General features: G+C 41.2%; 1 protein-coding gene across 1 annotated transcript; it reads left to right on the forward strand.

Annotated features, from left to right (window-relative positions):
- The first annotated feature begins 2,200 nt into the window (after window positions 1-2,200).
- On the forward strand, window positions 2,201-14,642 carry LOC106561070 (proteasome subunit alpha type-1). The gene is made up of 10 exons (XM_014124690.3): window positions 2,201-2,309; window positions 4,315-4,359; window positions 4,523-4,624; window positions 4,826-4,929; window positions 5,264-5,352; window positions 5,610-5,680; window positions 5,792-5,921; window positions 7,703-7,782; window positions 7,975-8,079; window positions 14,360-14,642. The coding sequence occupies exons 1-10, from the start codon at window positions 2,307-2,309 to the stop codon at window positions 14,417-14,419; spliced, it is 789 nt and encodes a 262-aa protein (XP_013980165.1). The 5' UTR covers window positions 2,201-2,306; the 3' UTR covers window positions 14,420-14,642.
- The last annotated feature ends 130 nt before the right edge of the window (window positions 14,643-14,772 follow it).

Below are 14,772 nucleotides of genomic sequence, written 5' to 3' on the forward strand. Positions count from 1 at the left end.
TGGACACAGAAGGCCCAGAGCCCAGAGACTGCCAGTCAAACTTCCCCATCGGACAATCACACCTGTCAGAGCAGCATGAAACGATAGCACATCAAAAGACACATCATGTTCCAGCATGCAAGTGTCCCACACAACACCACACACAGAATCATCACAGCTGTCAGTCAGAACTTCTAAAGCCTGACTATTTAGGGGAGAACCAAGTAACATGGCTGTTTATCTATTATCTACATTAATCTAAATCAGGCTTTGTATGAGTACAATCTATTCATTACTTCAAATTAATAATTATAGATCACCTCTGAACCACAAAGAGGCAGTTGTGCAGTATAAAGCATATGAAATTTGCCATGTATTGGCTAGCTATTATTAGATCCAATGGCTAAGTGAAGCAGTAATCTGTATGGCTCGGATATTAGTAAGTGCTCCACAATGTGCTCTTTCTGATTTAACACCAAAAAAGCCTCTTCAGCCGTTTATCGTCAAAATGCTGTGTAAGCTCTTTGGGAAAATGCACGGAAACGGATGGCAAGATTCTGCATGACTCTCAACTCCCCCACCGCCCCACACTTGCTGCTGCGTGTCCTGGCATTTGGTGGAAAATGTAAAAGTCAATTAAGATGTATATCTTCTCATAAAACCTGTTGAGGGGGGCCTTCCGCTCATTCCGTGTGTGGCTGATGATCCTTGACCCACTTCATGTTACCTGCCAGCTTAATGCAGACCGGCTGCCTGTCGCTCCCATTAGTCCAGTTGATTTCCAGGCTAAACACATCGCCGGTCTATTTTAAGCAACATGGGTGCGAGATGGGGGCATATTTAGACACATTTAATTACTCCGAATACTCAAGTAATCCAATATCTGGAGGCACATCCAGGTACACCACTGGTGCTGATGCATCATCATCTCTCACCAGTGAGTCGCTGGGAGAACTCCGATGCCTCTCTTTTGAAATCCAACTACAACTTGAAGATATAAAAATGCTTGATTTTGTCTGTGATGAGAATAACAAGGGTCAAAGGGCCTGAACCCTATTAGGGCTTCAAAAACATATATTGCCCCACCAAAATTGCGACAATCCTTTGGGGTTTGTGGTAACACGTACACTATTGTGCCATTGATTGATAGCTAAGCATAGCCTGGATTTGTGCTAACACATTTAGTTGTGTCATTGATTGGTATAGCTAAGCACAGCTGACAACGCACTGATGTATTTCTTCTCCGAGACATGGTCTGGGTAAGCGACATTACTTTTGTCTTCCCAACCCATACCGCTACACCTTTAAACACCTCCGCCCTCCTCTTTCTCCGCATGAGGGCCAGCGGCGTGGCTTGGACCCGTCACAGAGTGACTCAGGACACTCTTCCATTTGAAAAATTAAAAGGTGGCCGTTTGGCAGAGTTAAATTAAGCCCTGGCGAAACATGCTGAGCTCAGCACAGCTACTACAATCTCAATCACAAAGGAGGCGCGCTGATGTAATGGCTGCTGCTGCCGCCTCTGCCTTGGCAGGGGAGGAGGGCTCGTCAGCACAGCTCCTTTAATTCATCTCCCCCCGGATCAAGGGTACATCAGATATCTTTAACAGGGTCCAGGCTCTCAGTGTCCAGCCGTTTCAACCCAAAAAAAATGGACAGGGGGGTGGGTGGAGAGAGAGGGGGAGAAAGAGAAATAGAAAAAAAGAGTGGGAGAAGCTGAGAGCGAGGAGAACTTTATAAATGCATAGAAATGTCCCTAGAAAGAGACATTAAACGCTGAAAACTTTTTATGATGAGTCTGAAACACCATGAGTGGTTTGTACAGAGACATTAAGATTTCTGTTAGCAGAGGTCCTGGAAGTGTATAACACTTTTTCTGAAGAAAAAAAACAGGTTACTGAAGGATATTGTGTATTGTTGTTGTTGACATTCAAAGTGCTCATCTAGTCACACTGCAATTATGCCTGTCATTGAAGAAAAAAAATGCTATAACAAAATGTTGTTTGCTTGCATTACTGAAAGTATTTTATTCTAGTTATTGCAACCTCCGAGGACCATGAATGTGAAGTAAACATGAATGGAATATATATATTTTTTTACATTCATCAAAAATCTAAATTTACTTTCAGAATTGACATGAATCATGGCATTAAAAAGTACATTTGACGTAGATAGCCGTCTTTGGTCAAGTCAAAATGAGTAAAGTTTCCAATCTTTGATGACATTTCGATTTTTCATCGACTGGACAGACTTCTGAGATCTACAGCTTTTCCTACGTCACACATTTAGGAAAATAAATCAAACCAAGTCACAGTTCAGCAGCAGAGATGGTAAGAGTGTATAAAGCATGCGTTTTGTTTGAAGCTTTAATATTTGCTTAAATAATACAGATTGCATACATTGAATGACAAAGGTGTTTGATAAGGATTCTAGCTACCACTCGTTAAAATAGTTAACGTTAGCTAGTCTATTAACACTAACGTTACGAAACGAGTGCACTGTGAGTAAGCATAAAACATAGCTACTATAGTAGCGTCTATGGAAGTTTATGATTTTGCACGAGTTAGCTAGTTACTGCCTTATTGGCAAACTAGCTAGTTGTAACAATAGATTAAATAAAGTAGCCAACCTAGTTGATGTAGCTAGCTAGGAGCTAACATAGTTAACGGTAGCTAATTTAGATGGCTGGCTAGCTACATAGCTGTATTAGCTAGCTAGCCTAGTAAATGTTGAGTGTTTCACTTTCGTTACCCAACTTTTACCAAATGCCGGTGTTCTTTGCAGTCAACCTTACCTATGGAGGCAAAGGCAAATTAAACTTTTAGCTAACTAGATGCTTTCTTCCAACTGTTTATGACCAGCTACTTTGTTGCTTGAACAAAGCTATCATGCCTATTGTACCTCTGAAACTTCAAACATGTTCGACGTCATGAGAGGTGCACCCATAGAGGTCCTATTCTAATTCTATGGGTGCACCCATGAACCAGAATCTGGATTTACAGGAAACGGTATGGTGAATCTCCTTTAAACCCAGGAAGCAGCTATTCAACTTGCCATTCACCAGCTTTTCATAATTAATAACGTTAAAATACGTTCGTTACTCAACAAATATGGAGTTTTAAAAAAGAAAACTGCTGTAAAAATACTTTCAAGTACTACTTAAGTAGTTTTTGGGGGTATGTGTACTTTACTTTACAATTTATATTTTTGACTTTACTTTACAATTTATATTTTTGACAGCTTACTCCACTTACGATATATTCCTAAATAAAATAATTTTGTTTTTACTCCATACAGTTTCCCTGACACCCAAAAGTACTCTATACATTTCGAATGCTTAGCTTGACAGAAAAAAGGTCAAATTCACATACATCAAGAGAACATTCCTAGTCATCCCTACTGCCTCATATCTGGCCGACTCACTAAACCCAAATGCTTCATTTGTAAATGATGTCTGAGTGTTGTCCCTGGCTATCCGTAAATTTAAAAAACCAAGAAAATCGGTCCGTCAGGTTTGCTTAATATAATGAATGTGAAATGATTTTTACTTTTGATACTTAAGTATATTTAAAACCAAATACTTTAAAACTTTTACTCAAGTAGTATTTTCCTGGGGGACTTTTACTTGAGTAATTTTCTATTAAGGTATCTTTACTTTTACTCAAGTAGAACAATTGGATACCTTTTCCACCATTGCAAGCAACTGAAGAAAAAAATCCTATTCGACACCTTCAATCACTCACGTCCCAAGGAACCCCGAGAGCCCTAACCTGACTGCATGCACAGGTTGTAAGTCTACAACAGCTCAATACGTTGGAGGTGCCGCAGAGGCCTTTTTTTCTATTACATAAAACTTTTTATTTAGACCTTTTTTGGAAATACATACCAGCCGTGATAGCAGTAAATGACGATTGTTGCTAATTGAAACTTAATTTGGTGAGTAATAAACGTATTTTGAGATTATTACGCTTGAAAAGCAGGTCAATGGCTGCTTCCTGGGCTTAAAGGAGATTCGCCATATCAACCTTTCCTGTAAGGGCAGATTCTGGTTCAGATGCACCCCCATGATAGGTGGCGTAAACAAAGCCACAAGGTTGCTTTCTAGCTGGCTCTATAATTTATTTATAGCAATGCAATACCTTTGTCTGGAAGAGTCTAGGGTGGCAAGCACATTCTGTGTTGAGGTGCAGTCCACAACAGTTTTTTGGTCGATAACTCATTGCAATGCAAGAGAACTACGTAAGTAAAACATTTTGTGTGTATTTCTAGACAAATGTACATTGAAAATATTGACACTACTGCCTTTTCTCTCTCTCTCTCTCTCTCTCTCTGTAGTTCCGTAACCAGTATGACAACGATGTCACAGTATGGAGTCCTCAGGTAAGGGACTTTTTTTAGCCTTTTTTTGGGGTCGTTATTGCTTGCAACTTCCTCATGTACTCACTAGAGTGTGAACATTAAAATTAATCTAAATGTTTAGGGAATGAGGTTCCCTGCAGTGTCTCCCAAATAAGTTAAAGTTATCAATGCACTTGTGTTTCAGGGGCGCATTCACCAGATCGAATACGCCATGGAGGCGGTGAAACAAGGTTCGGCTACAGTGGGGCTTAAGTCCAGAACCCATGCAGTCCTGGTTGCTCTCAAGGTATTCCCCAATAATATCCCAGTTCTATTCTACACTGACAGTTTTGTTTTTTCAAGAGTTACATAGGAGCTACACTGGGGTTACACTGGGGTATCAGGAAAAGGGTATGTCTTTTACCTGCCGCATTGGACGTGTGGCGTGAGCCACTCGCAGTGACTGTCAATGGACTGTTGAGTGAGACTGGTGTTTGTTTCTCCACAGCGAGCCCAGTCAGAGCTGGCTGCTCACCAGAAGAAGATCCTCCACGTTGATGAACACATTGGCATCTCCATTGCCGGGCTGACTGCAGATGCCAGGCTCCTCTGGTACCATTTAAAAAAAAAAAAAATTACATTTTGAGTCATTTAGCAGACGCTGTTATCCAGAGCGGCTTACAGGAACAGTTAGGGTTAAGTACCTTGCTCATTGACAGATTTTTCACCTAGTCAGCTCGAGGTTTCGAATGGGCAACCTTTGGCCCAACGCTCTTAACCGCTAGGCTACCTGCCGCACACTAGGCTACCTACAACACACACACACACCTCGGTATCCAATTTTAGAAATAAAATGTATGAAAAACCATGTGTCTGTGTGCAATGTATATCCACTGTAATTTGTGTCAAGATAACCACTTCTTTCCCCTTCTATCTTCTTCAACAGTAACTTCATGAGGCAGGAATGCCTGGACTCCAGGTTTGTGTTTGACAGGCCTCTCCCAGCATCACGCCTCGTCACTCTCATCGGAAGCAGTATCCTTTCAGTCATGCTTTCAATTATTGATCCCTAGAAGCCCGCTCCCAGTTTGCCTTGCATTAACATTTTGCTGAGTTTAGGACAGTCCTAGGGGACCCCAAACAATACGTTTGAAAGTTTGACACATGGCATACATTTTTATTGGATATCAATGTCAAAAATGACACTTTCGTGATTTAAGCGGTGAGGTTTGGGAAATGGTGCGCTGTGCTCTGTAGACAGTTGACAAGGTAACCCTTGACCAGTCCCTCAGAAACTCAAATTCCCACACAGAGGTATGGAAGAAGACCCTATGGTGTGGGACTGCTTATCGCTGGCTACGATGTAAGTTCTCTTTGTCATCTTTTAAGGGAAACTATGTATGCTGATCAAGGTGTGTAAAACTCTGTACATTAGTAATGTGAAGCAAAAAAGTAATTTGGTATCTTCTTGTAGGACATGGGGCCTCATATCTTCCAGACCTGCCCCTCTGCAAACTACTTTGACTGCAAAGCCATGTCCATTGGAGCTCGCTCCCAGTCTGCCCGCACATACCTAGAGAGACACATGGAGACCTTCCTGGACTGTGAGAGCATGCACACACACACTATTTGTGGTTTTAACAATTACTAACACGAATGCATACCTGAGGGCACACATATGTCTACTACACATACTACACATACTATACTGTTCGGTGTAGCATATCTCACTCACACACACCTACAGTTGAAGTCGGAAGTTTACATACACTTATGTTGGAGTCATTAAAACACATTTTTCAACCACTCCACAAATTTCTTGTTAACATACTATAGTTTTGGCAAGTCGGTTAGGACATCTACTTTGTGCATGACACAAGTAATTTTTCCAACAATTGTTTACAGACAGATTATTTCACTGTATCACAATTCCAGTGGGTCAAAAGTTTACATACACTAAGTTGACTGTGCCTTTAAACAGCTTGGAAAATTCCAGAAAATGATGTCATGGCTTTAGAGGCTTCTGATAGGCTAATTGAGTCAATTGGAGGTGTACCTGTGGATGTATTTCAAGGTCTACTTTCAAACTCAGTGCCTCTTTGCTTGACATCATGGGAAAATCAAAAGAACAACCAAGACCTCAGAAAATAATTGTAGACCTCCACAAGTCTGGCTCATCCTTGGGAGCAATTTCCAAACCCCTGAAGGTACCACATTCATCTGTACAAACAATAGTACACAAGTATAAACACCATGGGACCACGCAGTCGTCATACCGCTCAGGAAGGAGATGCGTTCTGTCTCCTAGAGATGAACATACTTCGGTGCAAAAAGTGCAAATCAATCCCAGAACAACAGCAAAGGACCTTGTAAAGATGCTGGAGGAAACAGGTACAAAAGTATCTATATCCACAGTAAAACGAGCCCAATATCGACATAACCTGAAAGGCCGCTCAGCAAGGAAGAAGCTACTGCTTCAAAACCTGCATAAAAAAGCCAGACTACAGTTTGCAACTGCACATGGGGACAAAGATTGTACTTTTTGAGAAATGTCCTCTGGTTTGATGAAACAAAAATAGAGCTGTTTGGCCATAATGACCATCATTATGTTTGGAGGAAAAGGGGGGAGGCTTGCAAGCCAAAGAACACCATCCCAACCGTGAAGCACGGGGGTGGCAGCATCATGTTGTGGGGGTGCTTTACTGCAGGAGGGACTGGTGCACTTCATAAAATAGATTCATCATGAGGCAGGAAAATTATGTGGATATATTGAAGCAACATCTCAAGACATCAGTCAGGAAGTTAAAGCTTGGTCGCAAATGGGTCTTTAAATGGACAATGACCCCAAGCATACTTCCAAAGTTGTTGCAAAATGGCTTAAGGACAACAAAGTCAAGGTATTGGAGTGGCCATCACAAAGCCCTAACCTCAAACCTACAGAAAACTTGTGGGCAGAACTGAAAAAGTGTATGCGAGCAAGGAGGCCTACAAACCTGACTCAGTTACACCAGCTCTGTCAGGAGAAATGGGCCAAAATTCACCCAACTTATTGTGGGAAGCTTGTGGAAGGCTACCTGAAACGTTTGACCCAAGTTAAACAATTTAAAAGCAATGCTACCAAATACTAATTGAGTGAATGTAAACTTCATTACCCACTGGGAATGTGATGAAAGAAATAAAATCTGAATTAAATCATTCTCTCTACTATTATTCTGACATTTCACAGGATTAAATGTCAGGAATTGTGAAAAACTGAGTTTATTGTGAAAAACTGAGTTTAAATGTATTTGGCTAAGGTGTATGTAAACTTCTGACTTCAACTGTACACAACTCAGCACCTGTTCTGTGCATTTATCCTTTTGTCCATTGCATTGACTATACTCAGGTAATCTGAATGAGCTGGTCAGGCATGGTCTGCTTGGGCTCAGAGAAACACTCCCAGCTGAACAGGACCTCACCACTAAGGTAAGCTTATATGGCTCAACCAACCTGTCATAGCCCTCATGTTCCCCATAGTACAGGGCTGTGTTCATTAGGTCACCCAACAGAAATGTTTTAAAACGTTTTACAACATGAAAATAAAATGGAGTCCCTCTCTGTTTGGTGCCTATTGAACACAACCCTCGGCTTTACTGAGTAGCTCTCCTTGCCTTTCAGAATGTCTCAATCGGCATTGTGGGGAAAGACATGGAGTTCACCATCTACGACGATGATGACGTGGGTCCTTTCCTTGAGGGTCTGGAGGAGAGGCCACAGAGAAAGGTAAGAGTCGACTTGGAGTTACTGTGGAAAGTGGTTGGATTAATGCTAGCCTGGATCCACACTGAAACAGAACAATTAACTTGGTATCCAGGCTAGGATAATGCACTCTCAAAGATATTTGTAGATGAGATTATAATAATATTATAGAATGGTTAACAAACATGACATCACAAATTTCACTTGATGGTCCCGAACAGTCAAAATCATGTTTTTCATGAAATTGGATGACATTTGGATGAAACCAGATCAGTCAGATGTATTTATCAAGCCCTTTTTAGATCAGCAGATTAGATCAAACCGAACCTAAAACCCCAGAGAGCAAGCAATTCAGATCAAAGTAGGAAAAATACCTGCCTCTAAAGTTGGACCATAAAGTGTATTTATTTGGCTTTTACAGTAGTTACATAGCAAGAATAAAGTAATTTGATATACATTACCGGTCAAAAGTTTGGACACCTACTCATTCAAGGGTTTTCTTAATTTTGTACTATTTTCTACATTGTCGAATAATAGTGAAGACATCAAAACTATGAAATAACACATGGAATCATGTAGAAAAGTGTTATATTTGAGATTCTTCAAAGTAGCCACCTTTTGCCTTGATGACAGCTTTGCACACACTTGGCATTCTCTCACCCAGCATCATGAGGTGGTCACATGGAATGCATTTCAATTAACAGGTGTGCCTTGTTAATTTGTGGAATTTCTTTCCTTCTTAATGCGTTTGAGCCAATCAGTTGTTGTGACAAGGTAGGATTGGTATACAGAAGATAGCCCTATTTGGTAAAAGACCAAGTCCATATTATGGCAAGAACATCTCAAATAAGCAAAGAGAAGCGACAGTCCATCATTACTTTAAGACATGAAGGTCAGTCAATCCGGAAAATTTCAAGAACTTTTAAAGTTTCTTCAAGTGCAGTCACAAAAACCATCAAGCGCTATTATTAAACTGGCTCTCATGAGGACCACCACAGGAAAGGAAGACCCAGAGAAACCTCTCGAGCAGAGGAAAAGTTTATTAAAGTTACCAGCCTCAGAAATTGCAGCCCAAATAAATGCATCAACTATTCAGAAGAGACTGCGTGAATCAGGCCTTCATGGTCAAATTGCTGCAAAGAAACCACTACCGCCAACCCCACTTTTGCACTGCTGCTACTCTCTGTTTATCATCTATGCATAGTCACTTTAACTATACATTCATGTACATATTACCTCAATTAGCCCGACTAACCGGTGCCCCCGCACATTGGTTACCTGGACTATTTGCATTTTTCCCGCCACCATCCCACCCGCCAACCCCTCTTTTACGCTGCTGCTACTCTCTGTTTATCATCTATGCATAGTCACTTTAACTATACCTAGATGTACATATTAGCCTGACTAACCAGTGCCCTGGCACATTGACTCTGTACCGGTACCATCTGTATATAGCCTCGCTACTGTTATTTTCACTCTCATTTTACGATCTACACCTGTTGTATTCGGCGCATGTGACAAATAAACGTTTTGATTTGATTACTAAAGGAGACCAATAACAAGAGACTTGCTAGGGCCAAGAAACATGAGCAATGGACATTACACCAGTAGAAATCTGTCCTTTGATCTGAGGAGTCCAAATTTGAGATTTTTGGTTCAAACTGCAGTGTCTTTGTGAGAAGCAGAGTAGGAGAAAGAATCTCTGCATGTATGGTTCCTACCGTGAAGCATGGAGGAGGAGGTGTGATTGTGTGGGGGTGCTTTGCTGGTGACACTGTCAGTGATTTTATTTAGAATTCAAGGCACACTTAACCAACATGGCTACCACAGCATTCTGCAGCGATACGCCATCCCATCTGGTTTGTGCTTAGTGAGACTATCATTTGTTTTTCAACACAACAATGACCCAACACACTTCCAGGCTGTGTAAGGGCTATTTGACCAAGAAGGAGAGTGATGGAGTGCTGCATCAGATGATCTGGCCTCCCAAACCAATTGAGATGGCCGGTTGGACGTACTGCCAAATTATCTAAAAGGACAGAGGAGGTTTAAATGAACATTGAAGTCTCTGGCAACAGCTTTGGTGAACATTCCTGCAGTCAGCATGCCAATTGCACGCTCCTTCAAAACTTGAGACATCTGTGGCATCGTGTTTTGTGAAAAAACGGCACATTTTAGTGGCCTTTTATTGTCCCCAGCACAGTGTAATGATCATGCTGTTAAATCAGCTTCTTGATATGCCACACCTGTCATGTAGATGGATTATCTTGGCAAAGGAGAAATGCTCACTAAGAGGAATGTAAACATGTCTGCACAATTTCAGAGAAACAAGCTTTTTGTGCGTATGGAACATTTCTGGGATATTTTATTTCAGCTCATGAAATATGGGACCAAGGCTTTACATGTGTTTTTATAATTTAGTTCAGTATACATAATTCTGTTTATGGCCATTTTTTTTATTTAAATTGAAAAAAATCCGTTTTGAATCAAGCGTTGTTTTGCATATCAGCTCATAAACCACGTGCTAAGGAATCGGCACATCCAATCTCTTCCCAACTATTTTTCAACCTGTATGGCGCCACGGTCAACGTTTTGGTCCTCAAGTAAAGCTGATCATAAAGTTATTGGTCCTTTCCCCCATGCCAAACACTTGGAGGCAGTGGGATTATTAAGGGGTTTTTGAGAGACGAAGAAGAAAAAAAGAAGCCTAATTTTAATACACCAATGTTAACGTCTTATTCTTTTACCTAATTGAAATAAGTACCTTGTAACCAACATTGCAGAAGTTGCATTCAGAGAGGCGTGGTTTACATATCTAGATAGTAGGGATGTGGATCTTTGCCTTTCAAGACGATTCGATACGTTTCAAGATATAGTGCATTTGGAAAGTGTTCAGACCCCTTGACTTTTTACACATTTTGTTACGTTACAGCATTATTCTAAAATGGATTAAATAAAATAATTTCCTCAAATCTACACACAGTACCCCATAATGACAAAGCGAAAACAGGTTTTTCAACATTTTTCACATTTATAGAAAACCAAAATACCTGGGAGACTAGTCAGGATCGAGAGAAGATGAACAGAGCAAAGTACAGAGACCCTTGATGAAAATTGCTCCAGAGCGCTCAGGACCTCAGACTGGGCTGGTTACTTTCTAATGTGTTGCAACTGACATTTATTTTCCAATTGAAAGAGAACCACTACTTTTTTTTAGTTTCGCTCCACTATTCCGATCAGCAAAATAATGTTCTGATCCGGTTCGAAGCCCAAACAAGTACTGGTTTATATCGTTCCTTTCTGTTCCTTTTTTTACCTGTGGAATCAACCATTTTTTACAGTTAGCTCATTAAATTACTTCACCAGTCAGTGCGGATACACTCTTAGGGTTCTTTGGCTGTCCCCATAGGAAAACCCTTTGAAGAACCCTTTTCGGTTCCATATAGAACCCTTTCCACAGAAGGTCCTACCTGGAACCCAAAAGGGTTATCCTATGGGGACAGCCGAAGAACTCTTTTGGAACCTTTTTTTCTAAGAGTGTAAGAGCAAGCAAGCTAGTTTACATGTGTGGTGGACAGACAACTGTAGCATATATATATACATTTGTGAACAGCCATTCACAACAACCACAATCCGTAAGGCGCAAATAGCTGAGGGCAGCAGTGTGATTCGCATCAATGCGCTATGTAGCCTGTAATAGGCCTTAGTGATATCCGTATCGCCCGTAGGCTACATCACTGATGTCGTCCTTACCTCCAACTGTTGAAGTTCGACAATCTTTGGATGCTGACAGCAGTCATACCATTGGAAGACATATACAGTAGCTTGGACTGTCCTACAAAAGCCTATTCCTACTCTTTTCCCGCAATCCATCAAACGTATTTGGTGTCATCATAGTGGTTTCTGACTTGTGGTCAGACTTGCTCAGGAGGAAAACAAACTAAACTTGCTCCTTTTTTCAATGCTGATTTTGAATGTCATTGAGAAAACAGAAAGGTGTCAAATTTTTTTGCAAACATCCTTTCTGAATTAAAAAGTAATCCTAGAAGTAATCATCTAGTTTTTCAAAAGTATCTGTAATCTTGTTACAATATTTTTTCTGGTTACTGATTAAGTTTGTTTTGTAATCCGTCACTCCCCAACCCTGCTTATAGGTTTCCGCTTTCATCTGTGTCAGCTGCACTCGGGTCGGGAGGGACTCCACATCATCCAGCATACATCAACCATTCCAGGAATTTTCTTTAGTATATCAATGTCAACTTCTTCCGACACTCCCAAAATTACTCTTTAAATAGGTGCCCTGCTCTGTAGCTCAAAGCACGACACATCATATTCTCCAAATTGTGTGAGTTCCAACACCTTAGACACACAATTTGATGAAGCCCACTTCTTGTGATTTTCACAGATTTTTACTTTACACAAAGCATTCTCCACAACTTTGGATGTCTTCAATGGGTTCACCAAGTCAGGTGTACATCATTTCAGAAAACATAATTCCCCATTGTATCTTGTAGGAGTATCAACACTAGTATCTCACATCAATTTAGCTTATTTCTTTCCATTTCTTTGGACAAAAGTCAATTTTTCATTTCCACCACCAACCGATGTTGGCTCCATCTCCGCTTCCGCCATTGTCTTCTTGCTCGTGCCTCTCAGTACACACAACTGTCGTCAACCCCTGCTAGTTCGTAGCCAGCTCGAGGTGCCACTGGTTCGCTATGTCAGAAATACCCGCCCACTTTTGAGGCGGGATGGAGGCAGGATTATTAAGGGCTTTTCATGACATCACAAAAAGTATAATTTTAATACACCAATGGTAACATCTTATTCTCTTACCTAACTTAAATAAGTACCACCATGTAACCAACATCGCAGAAGGCGTGTGGTTTACATAGCTAGGTAGCTAGTCTACTGGTGCAGAAATTTGACTGCAGTGTGTCAGTAAATATTTAAAAAATATATATATTCTTCTAATATTTCCGCTTTCATCTGTGTCTGGTGTTAGCTATTTTTATTTTTTTCCTGGTGTTAGCTAGTAACTGGCTAGCTAGGTCTTCAGCCAGCATGTTCAGATACGCTGTGGCATACAAACTGGTATCAATTGCTATCAAGGAACCTAACGTTTGCCAGGAAAACATTCCCCACACCATTACACCACCGCCACCAGCCTGTACTGTTGACACCAAGCAGGATGGTTCCATGGACTCATGCTGCTTACGCCAAATCCAGACTGCCATCAGCATGACGCAACATGAACCAGGATTTGTCGGACCGGGCGATGCTTTTCCACTGCTCAATTGTCCAGTGTTGGTGATCGCGTGCCCACTGGAGCCACTTCTTGTTTGAGGATGAGAGGGGAACCTGGTGTGGTTGTCTGCTGCAATAGCCCATCCGTGACAAGGACCGACTAGTTTTGCGTTCCAAGATGCTGTTCTGTACACCAGTTCTACTGTGCCGTTATTTGCCTGTTTGTGGCCCGCCTGTTCGCTTTACGATTCTTGCCATTCTCCTTCGACCTCTCATCATCAAGCTGTTTTCGCCCACAGGATTGCTGCTGACTGGATGTTTTTTGGTTTGTCGCACCATTCACGATAAACCCGAGACACAGTCATGCGTGAAAAGCCCAGGAGGCCGGCCGTTTCTGAGATACTGAACCGGCACGACCTGCACCAACGATCATACCACACTCAGTCGCTTAGGTCACTCGTTTTGCCCATTCTAACATTCAGTCAAACAGTAACTGAATGCCTCGATGCCTGCTTTATAGATCAAGCCACTGCCATGTGACTCACTGTCTGTAGGAGGGAACCTAATGAACTGGCCACTGAGTGAGTGAGTGAGTGTGTAATGAAAAGTACCCAGACCTCAACCTGAAACTGTCCAAGATGAACTAGCTAGCTTGATAAGCAGTGCTGCCAATTCCATTTGAATTTGCTAGCTAAACTATACAGCCAACATTTTGTCTATTGATACTGTTACAATAACCAAACAGTTTGATATAAACAAATCAGTAGTGAAACCATTATGGGGTGTATGATAGGATTGGATGTTGCATGCAATTTCGATGTTGATTTGTGTATCAGCAAATTTGCTTGAGATAATCTCACTGCAACACTGCGTCCATGTTGCTTGACATAGGCGTTTTTCAAAGAACCTAAAGTCAAGGTGAGCTTCCCTCCCACTCAATATCTTTTCAGACTTCCTGGTAGTTTGACATAAGTACTTTATTTTTATTTTTTGTTTTCCATTTTTATCTGAACGGTAGCCAATCAAGATGTGATGTGTCCCGCCCTGTGTGTCCTAGGTTATCGAGGCTGCAGATGAGCCTGCAGCAGACAAACCGGATGAGCCAATGGATATCTGAGACTGAGGATGCAGAATGACACACTTTTGCACACTGTGGTGGCCAGAAACCAAATCCAGCTCAGCACCCCTCGCTGAACTGCCATGGGTCAATTCTGTGCAGCAACAATGTGCTACTCAATGAAAATAAGTTAATTGTACGCTTTCCGCTAATAAAATTGGATGTTGCTTTTCTATTGGTAGAATGTTACATTCTGTAAGTAATACACCTTTTTTCTCAAATAGCTGCCATTGTTGTTTTTGTTTGTCACATACTTGAGACAAGGTTGTTGTCAAACCAGAATATTTTATTTGTGTGATTCCACAGTAGTTACTTTTTTTGTAACGCTGACATACAGGTATATAGTAATCAGT

This window comes from Salmo salar, chromosome 10 (genome assembly GCF_965601325.2).
Source record: "Salmo salar chromosome 10, fSalSal1, whole genome shotgun sequence".
NCBI classification, from domain to species: domain Eukaryota; kingdom Metazoa; phylum Chordata; class Actinopteri; order Salmoniformes; family Salmonidae; genus Salmo; species Salmo salar.

Bases quoted from the DNA above. Each gene is read 5' to 3' on its own strand.
- LOC106561070 (XM_014124690.3), top strand. The intron at 5,353-5,609 runs GTATCCTTTCAG...CCAGTCCCTCAG, and splicing joins CGTCACTCTCATCGGAAGCA to AAACTCAAATTCCCACACAG. The intron at 5,681-5,791 runs GTAAGTTCTCTT...ATCTTCTTGTAG, and splicing joins TGCTTATCGCTGGCTACGAT to GACATGGGGCCTCATATCTT.